Genomic DNA, 22,840 nt, shown 5'->3' with positions numbered 1-22,840 from the left:
TGGCCCACCAATACCACAATCTCTACCAGGGCTACAGTGGGTTTGCACCTTTGATGACACACCAATACCATATTCTCTACCAGAACTACAGTGGGTCTGCTCTTTGATGACCTACCTACCAATATTCTTCAAAACGTCGAATGACTCTGCTGTGGGTTTGCTCTGTTGTGGCCCATTATCTGTCAGCATGTCAGGAGTCAGCACTGTCTTTTCGTTGGAAGGACAACACTACTTCTTCAAGACTGCATGGAAAGCCACTACTTCCATGTGCATTTTCTTTTACTGCTCAGACTTTGAGAAAAACACTGCAATGTTACTGTTATGAATGATCAGGACTGTCTTTATGGACTGTGAGAAAATTTTAGCTTTTGACCAACATTGTATTAATAAGTGTGTGCATATAATATCTTTCTTACTGTAATTATGAAAAATTGTTTTCAAATCTGTATTGGCCAGTGCCCAAAACAATTTGTAAAATTTTTTGTGGTGAGCATGGGGGCTATGTAAGTAGGCTGTTTATGTTTTCTTATTGGCAACGTTACGTAGCGCTCTGTATGAAAAGCACTGGCTGTGCTGTGTGCAGTCTGTGGCTAGTTTGCATTGTTGCCCGCCATTGTAGTGTTGGGCAGTGGCAGCTGGATGTGAACAGCGCATAGCGTTGCGCAGTTGGAGGTGAGCCGCCAGCAGTGGTGGATGTGGGGAGAGATATGGCGGAGTTTTGAAATTTTTAAAATTGGATGTCATGAACTGCTATGTATATTATGAGTTTTCAACATTATTAAGGTAAATACATTGTTTGTTCTCTATTAAAATCTTTCATTTGCTAACTATGCCTATCAGTAGTTAGTGCCTTCAGTAGTTTGACTCTTTTATTTAGCTGGCAGTAGTGGCGCTCGCTGTATTGCAGTAGCTTGAGTAGCGAAGATTTTTTGTGAGGTAAGTGATTTGTGAAAGGTATAGGTTAATGTTAGTCAGGGCCATTCTTTTGTAGGGATTTTTGAAAGTCAGATTGCGTTGCGCTAACAAACTATTGTGTGTCAGGATAAGCACAGTCTCGTGTACAATTGTTAAAAAGGGGACGTTTCAACATCATCAAAGAGGTCAGATCCTTCGTTACCGTTAGATGCAATATATTTTCATCATGAGTGAGGTTCCTGACAATCTGTTCTAGGTAGTTTTCAGAGAAGGTATTTAATAATGTTTCACAGGATGTCTTATCACACACACCACTAACAAAACTGTAAGTTTCCCAATTAACTGTTAGAAGATTAAAGTCTCCACTGATGGTTACAGTATGACTTGGGAACTTACGTACAGTTCATTGAGGTTCTCTCTCTACATCGGGAGAGGAGTCTGGTGGGAGACAGAAGGATCCAATTATTTTATGCCCACCTCTGATACTGAGCCTTGCCCAACAGTCTCATATGCAGCTTCAATTTCGATCTCGGTGGATTTGAATTTCTTGTCTACTGCGACAAATACACCACCCCCATTTCTATTTGCCTCTCATTTCGAAATACATTTAAATTTTCGCCACAAATGTCACTGCTATCAATTTTAGGTTTCAACCAGCTTCACTGCTTTCATGAGGACTTCAAACTCTGGCACTTTGTTGTGAATGCAGTTTACCATTAGGATTTTAATATTCTTCTCCATGGGAAGCGTTTCTTTCGGTCTGACACTGATACTACATCTAGACTGGATGGAGGGTCGCCTCACCTAAAAAACCTTTGTGTGCATCCCGCACACAGTCATCTACCTGACTGGCAGCCTCTGATGTGTAGTGCACACCTGACCGTTTAGGGGGCCTACAGTTCTAGACATTGGATCGCAAGTCTAGGAAGTCGCAGCCTAGTTTGTCACAGAACCTTTGCAGTCTCTGTTTCAGTCCTTCCACTCGACTCACAACCAAACGGCCACAATCAGTTCTGGGGACAATGTTGCAAACTGTGAGCTTCGTTGACATTCCATGCACAAGGCTGGTCTTCTCAACCTTCTCTGCCAGTCGCTGCAAGCAGCCAAGTATGACCTCAGAACCCAGACCACAGGTATCATTTGTTCCAACGTGCGCCACATTCTGCAGTTGGTTGCATCCTGTTCCGTCAATGGCTCCTGCAACAGCCTCTTCAATATGTTGAATGAGGACCCCAGGCATACACACTGAGTGCACATTGTGTCCATCCTTGTCCCCTGATGCCATTTTCCTAAGGGTATTATCATTCGCCATACGTTTGAACCGCCAACGATTGACAGACCCCCTATCCTCTTGCGTCTTTTTGGCACCAGACAGAACGGGTTCCCTCAAAACAGTTGAAGTGAGTCCCACTGGCTCAGTTTCAGTGAAAGACAGCATCCCAAAACTTCTTGGTTAGGGAGATCAGTACAACACCCCGAGTCCTCTCTGGTCCCTGTCCGCCCTGTACAAGATGCCTAGATCCGCCAGTGACATGCCACCCGTAGTCAAGTGAACGAGTAATGACAGAGCCTGTATTTTGTGAACAGGAGACAGGATTCATCGGAGAGGATAGTACTTGACGTACCTCTGATACCGGTATCAAAGGTACACGACTCTTGGGAGCTCTTCCAATACACTTACTTGCAGCAGGTGCCAATCGTTTGACTGTAGTTAGGGCGATTTCCAGCAGTTTCCGAACGCTAACCAACTCCTCCCGTGTTCGAGAACAGCATTCTCAGTGGGACTGCATTTTGCCCGGTGCAACAGTGAACAAAAAACTTTAAATTAAGCCTGGCGATTATCTTTTACTCTGTTGAGCTAAAAAGTTACTAATTTCCCATATGAATTGAAGCAGATACACAAACCAAGATTTCTGTAAGGCAAGACATAAAACCTGTAGTAAAAAATTTCTAGTTTCCTAAAATATTTTGAGGTTAGTTATAGTTGTTAGCCATCTCGAAATCAGAGTTTATTTACGATAAAAGTTGGCAATAGGCCTATATGCGTATGGCTCCTCCTGTTTAAGGGGAAACTAGACGTAACAAAATATGTTAGAGTTATCTGACACAGTAACCGAATCACAAATGCCGATTTACTACAAATTACTCGTAGACTATACAAAGGACAATGGTAGCTTCCGACAATTTTCAGAAAGGCCCGCTTACTTGCGTTGATATACAATGAAATTCAGTGGTTTATTCTTTGGCAGAACTGTGAATCACAAACGCAGATTTGCTACGAAATAAGTTACATATCCAAAACACTCCTACTGGACTTACGAAAATTTGTTTTGTGAGCGTCCAAAACTTCTCAAAAATAACCAATGTCTCATGTAATTGTACAACGGAATTAGACAACGATTGTTTTGAACGAGGGTAGGCATAGTGTACTCAAAAATTTTAGAAGAGTCCGCTTTTATTTATAAACAGACGTGCGTATTGCACGGATTTTTCACGTTGCTGTTACTGTGCACATTTCTACACTGGTGTGCCGTAGAAGAACACTGCAGTGTTTGTGTATCTCTGTAAAATATCACTAAAACATGCAGCACCTACAAACCACGTCTTCTGCCTTTTGCAGCTACCAATGCAAGCAAGGACAATAGCTTCAATATGAGTAATTTGCATAGTTTTAATGTGCAAACGGGTAGGATTACAAAGTTTCGGACGAGTCAGGTTCCCTAGTAGGATTCTACTCGTAAGTTATCAACACAAATTTCCTGTTTTCTGTTAAAACCGACTGCGAGGAAGAAAAGAAAACATTACATGGTAATATATACAAGTATTGTTTAAAATTATATGTAGGGAGAAAGAATATATGAGGTAGGAAACAATCTCTTTAATGATTAAAATGCTCTATCGTACTTAAAACTGACTGTGTGAAATAACTGAAACCACACATTTTCACAGAACAGCACAGAAGTTCCTTCCTCGCCGTCGGTTGTAATGGAAAATATGTACATTGTTGTTAAAAATTGTCCGTCTAAATATTAGAGTATCTTGAAAAAATTTGATGCAAATCGGTCAAGAATTTCTCTAAATTTTTGCTAAAAGCGTTTTCATTTTCTATAGAACATTTACGGTACATTTCAAAATTACATTGACAGACTTCGATGGGATGTAGAAGGTGTACTGAGGAACAAAATAATGACAGGAACCAGTGTCCAAAAAAGTCATCCAACGACGCTGCAGGAAGTCGTATTTTATCCATCTTCAGCAGCTGTGGTCGTGTAAAGGGTGATTTTTTCCACAGAGTACAAACTCTAGGAATTTATTGATGAGAGGTTGTGAGGTGGCAGATTAAATGAATGTCAATTTCACACCTTACATGAGAGATTTTATACATCTTAACAGGAAGGTGAATATGTCACCTGATGTACTTTGGCGAAAATGAGCCTATTTGCCTATTAAAATGTATAGTATGCAATGCAAAGGGATGACAGTCGATGGTATTAACTCACTGAACATAAATAATTCACGTCGATGAGCAAGGGAAGAAAAAAACTGCTGGAGGAAATGTTTTAGTTTGGGAGCAGTTATGAGTTGTGACATAACGGCCCGAGTACAATGGAATGCTCTTAAATAAACCCGTGATCAGGGACAACGAAAGCCCCAGCTGACTCCTCGAGCAGAGCAGGTAGCGGGCCAGTGGCTTGGTATGGAGAGAATCTTTAGAAAATTGCGTAGAGGAATTTCCAGATGTATACAAACAGACAAGCGACCCAGCTGACCACGTGAAATGCGTGTGGTAGCAGGTGATGTACACATGTAACTTTTAGGCTTCTGGAGCGGGCACAAAATGTCCGATTGGCTGACATGAACTAAGAAAGTGAAGTGCCGAAATTTCGACGCAGTTTGATGGTAGGCCCTTTGTGATTGGCAGATATAGTTTCCACAAGATGAAAGGAACGCTCATATTGGTCGGAAAAATGCCGTGATGTGAAGCACGAGAGGCCCCAGGTGGTGGTCAGTTTTACTACGAGACACACAAGCCCGAAAATTTTGTGGACTCTCCTCTGAACCAGCGTCAAGTGTAGGACGGGGTGCATCACACACTGTATGGCGGAAAGGAGGAATTTGGTGTTAAGACTGCATTCACTTCGGCTGACATTCAGCTACATATTAGCTGTAGCATCGTTGAGCCCCAACAGTGGAGAAACGAAACAGCCACATAGTTAACTGTTCTTGCCAGAACTGAGAGGGCATTGTAATATGCACACTGCTCCATCCATGCGCGTCCATATCGCCATATTTCAAAACTACGGATGAGTGCATGTTTTCTCACCTAATGAGAAACATAGGACAAAAGGTACTTTTAACAACCCACCATCTCTCTAGAAAAAAAAATCCAAGCCACAAGTTCTTTTCGGTATACAATGGCCCTGTGGAAGTAAGTAAAGTGGTCCATGATAATGCAATTGTATTGATTAATCCAGAAACAGGAAAATTATTCGGCGTGCACCCTGTGAGTCACCTGAAATTGTATAAAGAGAGAAACAACAAATATTAACTCCACAAGAACAATTAGTTGTATCAAACATCCAAATTCCAATAAGAGCGAAATCTAGAAGTCAAGGAGCAGGAAAGCTACACAAATGCACAGAGAGAAAACTTTTCAATTTGTACTTACCTTATTAAAACAAATGGGACAACTCTGTCAGTGGATTAAATGCATAATTATGAAGGAAAAACAGTAAAGCAAAAAACTAAAGTAGCTCTTCAGCAAACGAAATGTGTTCTGGGGAAAGAGTAGAGAGCAAGAAGGAAGATAGAGATCAGCAAGTGGATAGTTTGACGAGATAGTAGTAGATTCTCTCTTAAAATGTAGTGTAAAATAGAAAGAAGTTGACTTTTGTAGACAACTGGAAGCAAAGAAGTAGGAACGAAGTAAAGAATTAGGTAATAAGGAGATATTCATTTCTGGTTTGTTCCATCGAGGATGGTGAACATATAGTTGAGGAGATATTTTGGAGGAAAATGAGAAGCATATATGATCTGTGGAAGGTCCCACAAGTTAATATTAGAATGAAGATATGGGGGAAATAAATATAAAAGGTCGTTGGAAAGTAAGAATTAAGAGAAAGAATTGAATTATTAAGTGAGAAACATGTTATTTCGTAGAAGGAGGTAGACAGAGGTATGTAAGTTTAACACAGAGAGGATTTCAATAAGGAAGAGTATGATGGGGAAGAAAGGAATATAAAACTTTACTGTTTAGAAGACTGAGATAGGGATAAATACAATTGAGAAGAATAAGATTTAGAACAATGCAATAGGACAGTGGAGAAAGTTTTGGAAAAAAAGGGGGACATATATTGTATTTCGAAGTTATGTTACAGCTAACGCCGAAAAGAAGAAATTGCAGAGAAAAAGACACTGGAGTTGGAGTCAAAGTGCGAAGTTTTATTGATAATATGATGTACCTGTAGTTAGGAAAAAGAAAAAGGACTTACTAACACACTAACCTTCATCAGTGTCAATTTCACTCTTACTGTCCATCATGATGAAGATGAGGAAACCATAAACTTTATACTAATAGAAAAAAGAATATGTTTACGTATAATGAGGATAAAAGATGTAAAGTTATGAAAAGGGTAATATGAATAATCTTATGTGTAGGTTAAATAAGGTATTTTGTAAAGTCTTTTAATAATTTAGTGTTTGTAAAGCTTGTAATGTATTTTAAGAGAGTAAGATAGGTAATATCATGTAAATTAGAGAAATATGAGCGTATAAAATAAGTAAAATAGACAAAAGTTTGCACAATATTGTATTACACGTGACGTCGTCAAGCACAATGCAGCGTTATTGTGTCCAAATCGACAGCAAAACTGAGTAGAGCGGTTAGGCGTGAGAGGAAGGTACACAGCGTGAGTGTCTGGTATGTCAGCTTACAAGATGACGAAAGAAGTTGCCTTGGTGGAGCAACAGTCCAAGAGGATAACACCTCTGTGAAAAGTTTGAGAATCTACAACGCTTCCTGGATACAATCAACATGTACCATGATGTGATCTATATTCATGTGAATGCCACATGCGATCTTTATAACAACGGTTTTGAGGAAGTGTTAGGTTCTTAGCACTTCTGTCGCAAACTGTTTAGAGCAGCATAAGGAGAGATGATGGATGTGCACCATACCGGAATGGAGGTGGACATGTTACGTCAGAGACGAGCAGATGTTTAAATTCACCGGAAGAAGAAAAGGCGCATTTTGAAACTTATCATACCGTACAGAATTCAGCAACTGCAAAACATTCCCTGAACACTCAGGGGAGTAAGCCAGAAAACGATGGAAGGCTGTCCAATCTATCTTGATGAACAACCTGATACAATAAAGGATACACAACGATTTGAAAGAAAATACCATAAGAACAGATTATACATAATGAGGTTGAGCAGGTCTTAAAACCCAATTCCCGGTCCAGAGAAGAACGAAGGCACAAGTGAGAAGACAGCAAGATGCAAGAAGTACAGAAGATTAAACACAGAAGACTTGGAAGAAAGAAGAGCCTGGGCCAGAATAAATCAAGAAACCTTTCTAAATCCCTTCCCATACAAGACCATTATTGCATTTACCGACCAACAAAGAATCCAATTTCAACTGTTCTACCAGTACAAATGTCCGATATTCCTTAAGGCAAATTGCAACACTTTCAGATGTCACACTGGGAAATGTGATATAGAAAACACGGGAGGAATTGACACACGATGAATTGGCATAAAGATTTGAGGAATGACAAAGATAAGTTTCTATGCTGCAAAGAATAGATCTCTAATACAGTTTCGCCATGGGCACATGTGGAATGGAACACAGGCAACCAAGCATTCACGACATGGGTGTACATAAAGTCCGGGAACACTCAATTATTTATTGCACTAGAACTAAACACTGTACAGATGTCATACATATTGCATTTTGAAGAGAAACTCTGAAATTTTTATTTTACAAACATTCGATATGCGAAGCATGAGTGACCCGGCAGACATCAACGCGGTAATCGAATTCTTGCCATACCCATCCCAGCATGGCATCGTCGATTGTGGCAGTCGCTTCCGTATTCTCTCCCGGAGCTCTGCTACATCATGTGGTAGAGGCGGTACATACACCAGATCTTTAATGTGTCCCTACAGAAAAGAGCCACACGGAGTTAGATCTGGTGATCGGGGAGGCCATGTCATGAAACAGCTGTCCCCTTCAGTAGCACGGCCGATCCATCGATGAGGCAGCTCCGTGTTCAGATACTCACGAACTTCACAATGAAAATGGGGTGGAGCGTCATCCTGCTGGAGGTTGAACGGACAGTCCGGTTGCATTTGAGGCATCAGCCATTGCTGCAACATGTCCAAGTAGGAATATCCAGTGACAGTGTTCTCGGCGAAAAAGAATCGCCCGTACAGTTTTCGACGGGACAAGGCACAAAAACATTTACCTTTTGGGTAATCACGCTCAGATTCAATGCATTCGTGTGGATGCTTTGTACCCCAGATTCGGCAATTATGCCTGTTCACTTTCCCATTAGTGTGAAAAGTGGCTTCGTCGCTAAAAATTAAGCGGTCGAGAATGCCATCCCCATCCTCATTCAATTGTTGCAACTGAGAACAAAACTCAAAACGCTTGCCTTGTCGTCATTGAGCTTCTGCCCTAGCTCCAATTTGAATGGTTTCGTAGACAGCTTATGTCGCAGGACTTTCCACACAGTCATTGAAGCCATTTCGAGTCTACGGGATGCACGACGCACCCATTTCTTTGGACTCCTTATGTATGTGTCTCGTACGCGCTCAACATTCACTTCGCTCACACTGGGAAGTCCACTTCTCTTTGCCGGGCACAAGCAACCCGTCGTAAGGAATTTGTTGTGCCAGTGGTAAATGGCCTTCCTTGTTGGTGGGTGGCTTCTTACCGCACTTGGTTTTGAACATCCACTGAACAACTGTAGCACACTTGTTTCTGTCGAACTCGCCATGTTTGCGACTAGCGCTATCGGCAAATTACCAAACTACGCTGTGGCGGTATACATGAAGAAAAAAAAAAAACTAAGGTTTTCGCTTCAAAATGTCACATGTATGATATCTGTACAATGTTTGGTTCTTGTGCAATAAATAATTGAAAGTGTTCCCGGACTTTATGTACACCCTGTATTAATGGATCGAGTATTGCATTACATATTGCTCCTGCATATATTTTTTAGGACCATGGCAGTTTTGCTGTATGTACTTTACTATTGACACTCGGATATAGTGCAATAGGCATAAGCATGTACCATTTTTTAACTTTTAAAATATTTGCGAAACTTTTCGTCCCTAATTTTAAAATTCGTTTCTGACTTCTTATTTCTGGTGTCTTTTTCCTGTACCGCCTTCTGAAGAAGGGGACTAAGCGCCCGAGACCGGTAAAGAAATTAAATTTATTTTATGCGACTCATTGTGTTTGTACATACAAAATGATTCCATAATGATAGAAATTTTCAGATATGATGGAGAAGGACAATGTATTTGCCAAGGGACCACGGCTTGGAAACGAACAAGTCGAACGTTGGAAGTAAAATCTTTCTGATACCTCTGATATTGGCACACATATGCCGGTAATGTTGCTGCTAAGATTGTTAGGTAGGCAACTTTCAGAGTCGGTCGTATGAATCAAAATAAGACAAATTGTCTAGTACACATGGGTTCTAAATGGAGAAAGAAAACTGGCATTCTACGGATCGGAGCGTGGAATGTCAGATCCCTTAATCGGGCAGGTAGGTTAGAAAATTTAAAAAGGGAAATGGATAGGTTAAAGTTAGATATAGTGGGAATTAGTGAAGTTCGGTGGCAGGAGGAACAAGACTTTTGGTCAGGTGATTACAGGGTTATAAATACAAAATCAAATAGGGGTAATGCAGGAGTAGGTTTAATAATGAATAAAAAAATAGGAGTGCGGGTTAGCTACTACAAACAGCATGGTGAACGCATTATTGTGGCCAAGATAGACACAAAGCCCATGCCTACTACAGTAGTACAAGTTTATATGCCAACTAGCTCTGCAGATGATGAAGAAATTGACGAAATGTATGACGAGATAAAAGAAATTATTCAGGTAGTGAAGGGAGACAAAAATTTAATAGTCATGGGTGACTGGAATTCAGGAGTAGGAAAAGGGAGAGAAGGAAACATAGTAGGTGAATATGGATTGGGGGGAAGAAATGAAAGAGGAAGCCGCCTTGTAGAATTTTGCACAGAGCATAACTTACTCATAGCTAACACTTGGTTCAAGAATCATAAAAGAAGGTTGTATACCTGGACGAATCCTGGAGATACTAATAGGTATCAGATAGATTATATAATGGTAAGACAGAGATTTAGGAACCAGGTTTTAAATTGTAAGACATTTCCAGGGGCAGATGTGAACTCTGACCACAATCTATTGGTTATGAACTGCAGATTGAAACTGAAGAAACTGCAAAAAGGTGGGAATTTAAGGAGATGGGACCTCGATAAACTGAAAGAACCAGAGGTTGTACAGAGTTTTAGTGGGAGCATAAGGGAACAATTGACAGGAATGGGGGAAAGAAATACAGTAGAAGAAGAATGGGTAGCTCTGACGGATGACGTAGTGAAGGCAGCAGAGGATCAAGTAGGTAAAAAGACGAGGGCTAGTAGAAATCCTTGGGTAACAGAAGAAATACTGAATTTAATTGATGAAAGGAGAAAATATAAAAATGCAGTAAATGAAGCAGGCAAAAGGGAATACGAACGTCTCAAAAATGAGATCGACAGGAAGTGCAAAATGGCTAAGGAGGGATGGCTAGAGGACAAATGTAAGGATATAGAGGCTTGTCTCACTAGGGGTAAGATAGATACTGCCTACAGGAAAATTAAAGAGACCTTTGGAGAGAAGAAAACCACTTGTATGAATATCAAGAGCTCAGATGACAACCCAGTTCTAAGCAAAGAAGGGAAGGCAGAAAGGTGGAAGGAGCATATAGAGGGTTTATACAAGGGCGATGTACTTGAGGACAATATTATGGAAATGGAAGAGGATGTAGATGAAGATGAAATGGGAGATAAGATACTGCGTGAAGAGTTTGACAGAGCACTGAAAGACCTGAGTCGAAGCAAGGCCCCGGGAGTAGACAACATTCCATTAGAACTACTGATGGCCTTGGGAGAGCCAGTCATGACAAAACTCTACCATCTGGTGAGCAAGATGTATGAGACAGGCGAAATACCCTCAGACTTCAAGAAGAATATAATAATTCCAATCCCAAAAAAAGCAGGTGTTGACAGATGTGAAAATTACCGAACTATCAGTTTAATAAGTCACAGCTGCAAAATACTAACGCGAATTCTTTACAGACGAATGGAAAAACTGGTAGAAGCGGACCTCGGGGAAGATCAGTTTGGATTCCGTAGAAATGTTGGAACACGTGAGGCAATACTAACCTTACGACGTACCTTAGAAGAAAGATTAAGAAAAGGCAAACCTACGTTTCTAGCATTTGTAGACTTAGAGAAAGCTTTTGACAATGTTAACTGGAATACTCTCCTTCAAATTCTGAAGGTGGCAGGGGTAAAATACAGGGAGCGAAAGGCTATTTACAATTTGTACAGAAACCAGATGGCAGTTATAAGAGTCGAGGGGCATGAAAGGGAAGCAGTGGTTGGGAAAGGAGTGAGACAGGGTTGTAGCCTCTCCCCGATGTTATTCAATCTGTATATTGAGCAAGCAGTAAACGAAACAAAAGAAAAATTCGGAGTAGGTATTAAAATTCATGGAGAAGAAGTAAAAACTTTGAGGTTCGCCGATGACATTGTAATTCTGTCAGAGACAGCAAAGGACTTGGAAGAGCAGTTGAACGGAATGGACAGTGTCTTGAAAGGAGGATATAAGATGAACATCAACAAAAGCAAAACGAGGATAATGGAATGTAGTCAAATTAAATCGGGTGATGCTGAGGGGATTAGATTAGGAAATGAGACACTTAAAGTAGTAAAGGAGTTTTGCTATTTAGGGAGTAAAATAACTGATGATGGTCGAAGTAGAGAGGATATAAAATGTAGACTGGCAATGGCAAGGAAATCGTTTCTGAAGATGAGAAATTTGTTAACATCGAGTATAGATTTAAGTGTCAGGAAGTCGTTTCTGAAAGTATTTGTATGGAGTGTAGCCATGTATGGAAGTGAAACATGGACGATAACCAGTTTGGACAAGAAGAGAATAGAAGCTTTCGAAATGTGGTGGTACAGAAAATGCTGAAGATAAGGTGGGTAGATCACGTAACTAATGAGGAGGTATTGAATAGGATTGGGGAGAATAGAATTTTGTGGCACAACTTGACTAGAAGAAGGGATCGGTTGGTAGGACATGTTTTGAGGCATCAAGGGATCGCAAATTTAGCATTGGAGGGCAGCGTGGAGGGTAAAAATCGTAGAGGGAGACCAAGAGATGAATACACTAAGCAGATTCAGAAGGATGTAGGTTGCAGTAGGTACTGGGAGATGAAGAAGCTTGCACAGGATAGAGTAGCATGGAGAGCTGCATCAAACCAGTCTCAGGACTGAAGACCACAACAACACAACAACAAACAACATGAGCACTTGTTCTTATTCGCTTCTGTGAAACATCTCTATTGAACAAATCCTCATACCTCTTAAGGTATGCATTTTAGAGCCCAGGTTTGACATATTTTTCTTGACTTAGTGCGTATAAGCACCTCTGAAGGTTGCCTACCCTACAATCTTAGCAACAACATACCGGTACGTGTATTCTACTGCCAGAGGTCTCTGAACGATTTTGACTCTTTAGTTTCTGCCCCACGGTCCCCTACCTGAAATTAATACATTTAGCCTTCTTGATCGTCCCTGCAAGCTTCTAACATCACAGAATCACTATATACATGTCTTGACTGACTGACGCCCACACCAAACCACTAAGGATAGAAAGTTGAAATTTGGAGATGGTGTGGATCTTATACTGTAGGCGTAGCTTAAGAAGGGATTTTTCGAAATTCCAACGTTAAGGGGGAAAAATAGGAGTCAAAGAATTGTTTTGTTTTAAATGTCACTATTAAGGCAATTTTGAAGCTAGACCTACGAAAATTGTTATTTGGTTTCTCGGACAGAAATAAAGAAATATGTTTCAGTATTTTTGTAAATTTAACCCTATGGGGTGAAACAGTGTTTGAAAGCTTTTTTCTTTAAACATGTCACTATTAAAATAGTATTAAAGTATTTTAAAGCTAGAACTATGAAACTGGTATTTGACTTCTCGGTTACAAACAAACAAACAAAAAAATATGTGTTTCAATGTTTTTGGAAACTGGACCCCTAAGGAGATGAAATAAGGGATGAGATTTTTTACGAAAATATTTTATTATGAAAGCAATTTTAAAGCTAAATCTTTGAAAACTGGTGTTGTGCTTCTCGATTAGAGATGAAAAAATACGTGTTTCAGCATTTTTGAAGATTCAACAACTAATGGGGGAAAATAATGGTTGAAAGATCATTTGAAAATAAATAATTACTAAAGGACTACAAACGATTTTTAAGGCTTCATTTATGAGAGGTGGTATTTGACTTCTCGGTTAGAAATAACAAAAAAATACGTGCTTCAGTGTCAATGGAAATTGAACCCCTAAGGGAGTGCAATAGATGATGAAAATTTTTAAGAAAATATTTCGTTAGATTGAAAACATTTTAAAGCTAATTTATGAAAATTGGTATTTCACTTCTCGGTTGGATGTAAAGAAATATTTTTTTGGGGATGAAAGTTACTGTGGAAATATCTCTACAAGAAATCAAAAGGCATGATTAACAAAAAAATTCGGAAGCTAACTACCAGAATCGCTTGTTGGTCAGAAGCACATTCGGAAAAGATCACAGTTATATTCTCTTTATTAGCATGAAAAGCTTAGAAGGTGTTGTAATTTGTGAATAACATAAAAAATTCTATTAACTGATACAAAAACAAAAATCTGTGCTGGTCATACAGTCTACGCGAGCGAAGCAGCGTGCGTTTAGCTAGTATACATAAACTATGTGATCAAAAGTATCCGGACACCTGGCTCAAACTTACTTACAGGTTCATGGCGCCCTCCATCGGTAATGCTGGAATTCAGTGCGGTATTGGCCCACCCTTAGCCTTCATGACGGCTTCCACTCTGGCAGGCATACGTTCAATCAGCTGCTGGAAGGTTTCTAGAGGAATGGCAGCCCATTATTCACGCAGTGCCACACTGAGGTGAGGTATCGATGTCGGTCGGTGAGGCCTAGCACGAAGTCGGCATTCCAAAACATCCCAAAGGTGTCCGATAGGATCCAGAAAAGGACTCTGTGCAGGCCAGTCCATTTCAGGGATGTTATTGTCGTGTAACCACTATGCCACAAGCCGTGCATTATGAACAGGTGCTCGATCGTGTTGAAAGATGCAGTCGCCATCCTCGAATTGCCCTTCAACGGTGGGAAGCAAGACGGTGCTTAAAACATCAATGTAGGCCTGTGCTGTGATAGTGCCACGAAAAACAACGAAAGGTGCAAGCCCCTTCCATGAAAAACACGACCACACCATAACCTCCTAACCGCCTCCGAATTTTACTGGTTGCACTACACATGCTGGCAGATGACATTCATAGGGCATTCGACATACCCACACACAGCCATCTGATCGCCACATTGTGTACCGTGATTCGTCACTCCACACAACGTTTTTCCACTGTTCAATCGTCCAATGTTTACGCTCCTTACACCAAGCGAGGCGTCGTTTGGCATTTACCGGCATGATGTGTAGCTTGTGAGCAGCCGCTCGACCATGAAATCCAAGTTTTCTCACCTCCCGCCTAACTATCCTAGTACTTGCAGTGGATCCTGAAGCAGTTTGGAATTCCTGTGTGATGGTCTGGATAGATGTCTGCCTATTAAACATTACGATCCTCTTCAAATGTCGGCGGTCTCCGTCAGTCAACAGACGAGATCGGCCTGTAGGCTTTTGTGCTGTGCGTGTCCCTTCACTTTTCCGCTTCACTATCACATCGGAAACAGTGGATCTAGAGATGTTTAGGAGTGTGGAAATCCCACGTACAGACAGACGTATGATACAACTGACACCAAATCACCTGACCACGTTCGACGGCCGTGAGTTCCACGGAGCTCCCCATTCTGCTCCTAGATGTCAAATGATTACTGAGGTCGCTGATATGGAGCAACTGGCAGTAGGTGGCGGCACAATTTTCCTAATTTGGAATACGTGTTTTTGGGGGGTGACAGGATCACATAGTGTACAGTGCGCTGGATCCCAAAGATACGATACTTGGACACACTGTAGCGTCATTAGATGTGATTTTATTCTCAAGACAGCTTCTACGTATCCTCGAAGTTTGTCGTTGTAGTTCTGAAACACGATGTATATTTATATACAATGTATATTAAAAAAGTATGTTGCTTATGTCCATCCGAAAGTCTATTAGAGCATCGTGTAAAAATTAAAGGTAAATGGGTCAAGAAGTTTTCGAGATTTTTGGTAACAACATTAAACAACGATTCGTCTTTATACGGTAGTACACTACTGGCAATTAAAATTGATATACCAAGAAGAAATGCAGATGATAAACGGGTATTCGTTGGTCAAATATATTATACTATAACTGACATGTGATTACATTTTCAGGCAATTTGGATGCATTGGTTGGTTGTGGTCTTCAGCTCTGAGACTGGTTTGATGCAGCTCTCCATGCTACTCTATCCTGTGCAAGCTTCTTCATCTCCTAGTACCTACCGCAACCTACATCCTTCTGAATCTGCTTAGTGTATTCATCTCTTGGTCTCCCTCTACGATTTTTACCCTCCACGCTGCCCTCCAATGCTAAATTTGCGATCCCTTGATGCCTCAAAACATGTCCTACCAACCGATCCCTTCTTCTAGTCAAGTAGTGCCACAAAATTCTCTTCTTCCCAATCCTATTCAATACCTCCTCATTAGTTACGTGATCTACCCACCTTATCTTCAGCATTTTCTGTAGCACCACATTTCGAAAGCTTCTATTCTCTTCTTGTCCAAACTAGTTATCGTCCATGTTTCACTTCCATACATGGCTACACTCCATACAAATACTTTCAGAAACGACTTCCTGACACTTAAATCTATACTCGATGTTAACAACTTCCTCTTCTTCAGAAACGATTTCCTTGCCATTGCCAGTCTACATTTTATATCCTCTCTACTTCGACCATCATCAGTTATTTTACTCCCTAAATAGCAAAACTTCTTTATTACTTTAAGTGTCTCATTTCCTAATCCAATTCCCTCAGCATCACCAGACTTAATTCGACTACATTCCATTATCCTTGTTTTGCTTTTGTTGATGTTCATCTTATATCCTCCTTTCAAGACACTGTCCATTCCGTTCAACTGCTCTTCCAAGTCCTTTGCTGTCTCTGACAGAATTACAATGTCATCGGCGAACCTCAAAGCTTTTACTTCTTCTCCATGAATTTTAATACCTACTCCAAATTTTTCTTTTGTTTCCTTTACTGCTTGCTCAATATACAGATTGAATAACATCGGGGAGAGGCTACAACCCTGTCTCACTCCTTTCCCAACCACTGCTTCCCTTTCATGCCCCTCGACTCTTATAACTGCCATCTGGTTTCTGTACAAATTGTAAATAGCCTTTCGCTACCTGTATTTTACCCCTGCCACCTTCAGAATTTGAAAGAGAGTATTCCAGTTAACGTTGTCAAAAGCTTTCTCTAAGTCTACAAATGCTAGAAACGTAGGTTTGCCTTTTCTTAATCTTTCTTCCAAGATAAGTCGTAAGGTCAGTATTGCCTCACGTGTTCCAACATTTCTACGGAATCCAAACTGATCTTCCCCGAGGTCCGCTTCTACCAGTTTTTCCATTCGTCTGTAAAGAATTCGCGTTAGTATTTTGCAGCTGTGACTTATTAAACTGATAGTTCGGTAATTTTCACATCTGTCAACACCTGCTTTCTTTGGGATTGGAATTATTATATTCTTCTTGAAGTCTGAGGGTATTTCGCCTGTCTCATATATCTTGCTCACCAGATGGTAGAGTTTTCTCAGGACTGGCTCTGCCAAGGCCGTCAGTAGTTCTAATGGAATGTTGTCTACTCCCGGGGCCTTGTTTCGACTCAGGTCTTTCAGTGCTCTGTCAAACTCTTCAAGCAGTATCTTGTCTCCCATTTCGTCTTCATCTAGATCCTCTTCCATTTCCATAATATTGTCCTCAAGTACATCGCCCATGTATAAACCCTCTATATGCTCCTTCCACCTTTCTGCCTTCCCTTCTTTGCTTAGAACTGGGTTGTCATCTGAGCTCTTGATATTCATACAAGTGGTTTTCTTCTCTCCAAAGGTCTCTTTAATTTTCCTGTAGGCAGTATCTATCTTACCCCTAGTGAGACAAGCCTCTATATCCTTACATTTGTCCTCTAGCCATCCCTCCTTAGCCATTTTGCACTTCCTGTCGATCTCATTTTTGAGACGTTCGTATTCCCTTTTGCCTGCTTCATTTACTGCATTTTTATATTTTCTCCTTTCATCAATTAAATTCAGTATTTCTTCTGTTACCCAAGGATTTCTACTAGCCCTCGTCTTTTTACCTACTTGATCCTCTGCTGCCTTCACTACGTCATCCGTCAGAGCTACCCATTCTTCTTCTACTGTATTTCTTTCCCCCATTCCTGTCAATTGTTCCCTTATGCTCCCACTAAAACTCTGTACAACCTCTGGTTCTTTCAGTTTATCGAGGTCCCATCTCCTTAAATTCCCACCTTTTTGCAGTTTCTTCAGTTTCAATCTGCAGTTCATAACCAATAGATTGTGGTCAGAATCCACATCTGCCCCAGGAAATGTCTTACAATTTAAAGCCTGGTTCCTAAATCTCTGTCTTACCATTATATAATCTATCTGAAACCTGTCAGTATCTCCTGGCTTCTTCCATGTATACAGCCTCCTTTCATGATTCTTGAACCAAGTGTTAGCTATGATTAAGTTATGCTCTGTGCAAAATTCTACAAGGCGGCTTCCTCTTTCATTCCTTCCCCCCAATCCATATTCACCTACTATGTTTCCTTCTCTCCCTTTTCCTACTGACGAATTCCAGTCACCCATGACTATTAAATTTTCGTCTCCCTTCACTACCTGAATAATTTCTTTTATCTCGTCATACATTTCATCAATTTCTTCATCATCTGCAGAACTAGTTGGCATATAAACTTGTACTACTGTAGTAGGCATGGGCTTTGTGTCTAGCTTGGCCACAATAATGCGTTCACTATGCTGTTTGTAGTAGCTAACCCGCACTCCTATTTTTTATTCATTATTAAACCTACTCCTGCATTACCCCTATTTGATTTTGTATTTATAACCCTGTAATCACCTGACCAAAAGTCTTGTCCCTCCTGCCACCGAACTTCACTAATTCCCACTATATCTAACTTTAACCTATCCATTTCCCTTTTTAAATTTTCTAACCTACCTGCCCGATTAAGGGATCTGACATTCCACGCTCCGATCCGTAGAACGCCAGTTTTCTTACTCCTGATAACGACGTCCTCTTGAGTAGTCCCCGCCCGGAGATCCGAATGGGGGACTATTTTACCTCCGGAATATTTTACCCAAGAGGACGCCATCATTTAATCATACAGTAAAGCTGCATGCCCTCGGAAAAAATTACGGCTGTATTTTCCCCTTGCTTTCAGCCGTTCGCAGTACCAGCACAGCAAGGCCGTTTTGGTTAATGTTACAAGGCCAGATCAGTCAATCATCCAGACTGTTGCCCCTGCAACTACTGAAAAGGCTGCTGCCCCTCTTCAGGAACCACATGTTTGTCTGGCCTCTCAACAGATACCCCTCCGTTGTGGTTGCACCTACGGTACGGCTATCTGTATCGCTGAGGCACGCAAGGTCCATGGTTCATGGGGGGTTGGATGCATAGATCCTGTGAAATCAGTACCCAGAACAACCACCTCTGGCTTTAATAACGGCTTTGATACGCCTGGGCATTGAGTCAGACAGAGCTTGGATGGCGGGTACAGGTACAGCTGCTCATGCAGCTTCAACACGAGACCACAGTTCAGAGAGAGTAGTGACTGGCGTATTATGACGAGCCAGTTGCTCGGCCACCATTGACCAGACGTTTTCACTTGGTGAGACATCTGGAGAATGTGCTGGCCAGAGCAGCAGTCGAACATTTTCTGTATCCAGAAAGGCCCGTACAGGACCTGCAACATGCAGTCGTGCATTATCCTGCTGAAATGTAGGGTTTCGCAGGGATCGAATGAAGGGTCGAGCCACGGGTCGTAACACATCTGAAATGTAACGTCCACTATTCGAAGTGCCGTCAATGCGAACAAGAAGTCACCAAGACGTGTAACCAATGGCACCCCATACCATCACGCCAGGTGATACGACAGTATGGCGATGACGAATACACGCTTCCAACGTGCGTTCACCGCGATGTCGCCAAACACGGACGCGACCATCATGATGCTGTAAACAGAACCTGGATTCATTCGAAAAAATGACGTTTTGCCATTCGTGCACCTAGGTTCGTCGTTGAGTACACCATCGTAGGCGCTCCTGTCTATGATGCAGCTTCAAGGGTAACCGTAGCGATGGTCTCCGAGCTGATAGTCCATGCTGCTGCAAAGGTTGTCATAAGATGCCTGTCATCTCGACTGCTAGTGATATGAGGCCTTTGGGATCCAGCACGGCGTTCCGTATTACCCTCCTAAACACACCGATTCCATATTCTGCTAACAGTCATTGGATCTCGACCAACGCGAGCAGCAATGTGGCGATACGATAAACCGCAAACGCGATAGGCTACAATCCGACCTTTATCAAAGTGGGAAACATGATGGTAGGCATTTCTCCTCCTTACACAAGGCATCACAACAACGTTTCACCAGGCAACGCCGGTCAACTGCTGTGCTTGTATGAGAAATCGGTTGGAAACTTTCCTCATGTCAGAACGTTGTAGGTGTCGCGACCGGCGTCAACCTTGTGTGAATGCTCTGAAAAGCTAATCATTTGCATATCACAGTATCTTCTTCCTGTCGGTTAAATTTCGCGTCTGTAGCACGTCATCTCCGTGGTGTAGCAATTTTAATGGCCAGTAGTGTATATCGCATAATACAGGCTTTTTCATGTTGCGAAGGTTCTTCCACAGAAGCAAAGGTTATTAGGGTAACAAACCGAATAAATCGTAATTAGTTTATTACTCCGCAACGAGCCACCGGAGATCGTGGATCCATTATACCGAAACAGTCGTGCTTTTAAGGTGTCCCTGAACGACCTCTTAAAATGTGTCGACGAAGTTCTTGACTCGTTGCACATCCCTAGAGTTTTTCCTTCCTGATGGGGTCTACGAAAGACGATGACGAAAGGAAAGTAACAGGAGGCGTCGTTAAGGCTCGGACAAAATGGCTTCATTATGCCACGCACTTAAGCGCGCGTGTCTCGGTTAAACGCCAGCAAGCGGTGTTATACGTGTCAGCAGATGCTGTCTGGCTACTTACGGCAGGACGAAGGTGTCGGGCGGCGGCGAGGCGCCGAAGCGCTGCTGGCAGTAGCTGGCGTCGTGGAGCACGGGGTTCCTCAGCAGCATGCGCCCAAACTCGTTCGGGATGGGCACCAGCACCTGTGAGCTGGGGCTGGCGCTGTAAACACAGGCACAAGTGTCAGCGTCTACCCTGGCTGCGCCACCCTGTCAGTTGCTCTCTCTTTTCTTACTCACGACTCTTTCTTACTCACGACACTCTCTCTCTCTCTCTCTCTCTCTCTCTCTCTCTCTCTCTCTCTCACCCACACACACTCACTCACTCACTCACACTTAGCAGATATACAATCAAGCCTACATGCGCACCAACGTTTCTTCAGTCGGTCGACCGCAAAATCGTTCTGTTACAACAATAGTGACGGAATTACACTCACTGACGATCAGAAATTGTCACACGTCATCATGTGAGATTTGTGGGCTATTGTGTAACCTCGTTCGCAAACGCCGCCACAATACCAGTTCATCCGATTTTTATTTATATAATCAGTCTTTATTCAGATACAATTGTTTTACACTAATCACCTTCAAAACAGTCCCCTTCAGCTTCCACACATCTCTCCCGACGCTGCTGCCACTGCTGGAAATACCGCCGGAAAGCCTCTTCTGGTATGAGGCACAGCTGCTCCGTCAAATTCTGCATTATGTCTTCCCTGTTCTGAAATCTGATACCTTCCAGATTATTTCTCCGTTTAGGGAAAAGCCATAAGGCACTCTGTGCTAGCTCCGGGGAATAGGGAGGCTGTCGTGTTTAGCCAAAAACCTCTCAATTAACTGATGATGAGCACTTCCGTTATCGTGCTGAAGGTACCAAATGTCCACTGTCCACAAGTCCGGCAGTTTGTGTCTCTCTGCTTCACAAAAGCGACACAAAACTTCTTAGCAGTAGTCCTTACTGACTTTGGTACCTTGTTTGGGGATACTCATGATTGACCACCCCACTCCAATAAAAAAAGAAGATGAGCATTATTTTCACATTACTTGCGACCTTCCTCGCATTTTTGGGTCCCAGTGACGATGGATGCTTCCATTGTGACCAATTGAACTTTGTTTCTGGGTGGTATTCATAAACCCAAGACTCATCGCCAATGATCACTGTATTAAGAAAGTTATGATTACTGTCCACAGTATCCAGTAAGCCCTCTTTGATCTCCGAATGAAGTTTCTTCTGCTAAGTTGTTAGCAACTTGGGCACAAATTTTGCTGAGATCCTCCTGAGGTCCAAATGTTCATTAAAATGGAACGAATGGGTCGAATATTAATTTCAACCTCGTCTGTAATTCTCTGATGGTGATTCGTTTATTCTGCATCACCGGGGTCGTTACGTGATCAATAACAACCTCATTTGCGGATGTTGAGCGCCTATCTGAACGTGCTTTTTCACTCCCTACTCATGAGCCGCCATCTTTGAAGCTCTTGTACCACTCCATCTGTGTGGTATCCATTTCCTCGTCCCCAAATAATTGTCTAATCAGGCGTATTGTTTCAACTTGAGAATCGCCAAGTTTAAAACATAATGATGCAGTAACGCTGTTCCACTTATTCTGTCATTTTGCCCACAACACGAAGTTCGACGACTATCACTCAGACGTGTTCACTTGTCAGCGGCTATGTCATATGCATTAGGTATGCCTACAAAAACACAGAGAAAGCGCGCGCCCCGATATCATTGTTGGTTTCATCAACAAAAAAATATGGTCGAATACTTTTTGAACAGCCCTCGTATCCGCATACCTGCATCGCAAGGTAGCAACTACAGACCCAACACATTCAAATTACTCGTTCATCGGCGCGAAGGAACTTCTCATGCCAAGAAGCTCCGATATCCCCGCACTATAAACAATACGAAGACATAGATTAAAGGACACGCATTGCCTTGTATAATGCGGAACCGCTACACGATTATTACTCCTTTGTTGAATAAGAGCATCATAAAATAAGAGCCGGCCGTTGTGACCGAGCGGTTCTAGGCGCTTCCGTCCGGAACCGCGCTGCTGCTACGGTCGCAGGTTCAAACCCTGCCTCGGGCATGGATGTGTGTGATGTTCAAATGGTTCAAATGGCTCTGAGCACTATGGAACTTAACTTCTAAGGTCATCAGTCCCCTGGAACTTAGAACTACTTAAACCTAACTAACCTAAGGACGTCACACACATCCAAGCCCAAGGCAGAATTCGAACCTGCGACCGTAGGGGTCGCGCGGTTCCAGACTGTAGCGCCTAGAACCGCTCGGCCAAGCCAGCCGGCGATGTTTGTGATGTCCTTAGGTTAGTTGGTTTAAGTAGTTCTAAGTCTAGAGGACTGATGGCCTCAGATGTTAAGTCCCA

The 22,840-nt window shown here is 42.0% G+C and overlaps 1 protein-coding gene across 2 annotated transcripts in view; it reads right to left on the bottom strand.

Moving 5' to 3' along the window:
- LOC126259539 (L-asparaginase-like) overlaps positions 1-22,840 on the bottom strand; it is a 419,333-nt gene that overhangs the window by 239,945 nt on the left and 156,548 nt on the right. For both annotated transcript variants that reach the window (XM_049956415.1, XM_049956414.1), the window contains exon 2: positions 20,476-20,616. In XM_049956415.1, coding sequence (XP_049812372.1) covers positions 20,476-20,616 — 141 coding nt within the window. The remainder of the gene's footprint in view (positions 1-20,475; positions 20,617-22,840) is intronic.

This window comes from Schistocerca nitens, chromosome 5, assembly GCF_023898315.1.
Source record: "Schistocerca nitens isolate TAMUIC-IGC-003100 chromosome 5, iqSchNite1.1, whole genome shotgun sequence".
Lineage (NCBI taxonomy): Eukaryota > Metazoa > Arthropoda > Insecta > Orthoptera > Acrididae > Schistocerca > Schistocerca nitens.
This window is presented reverse-complemented; position numbering and strand designations above follow the sequence as displayed.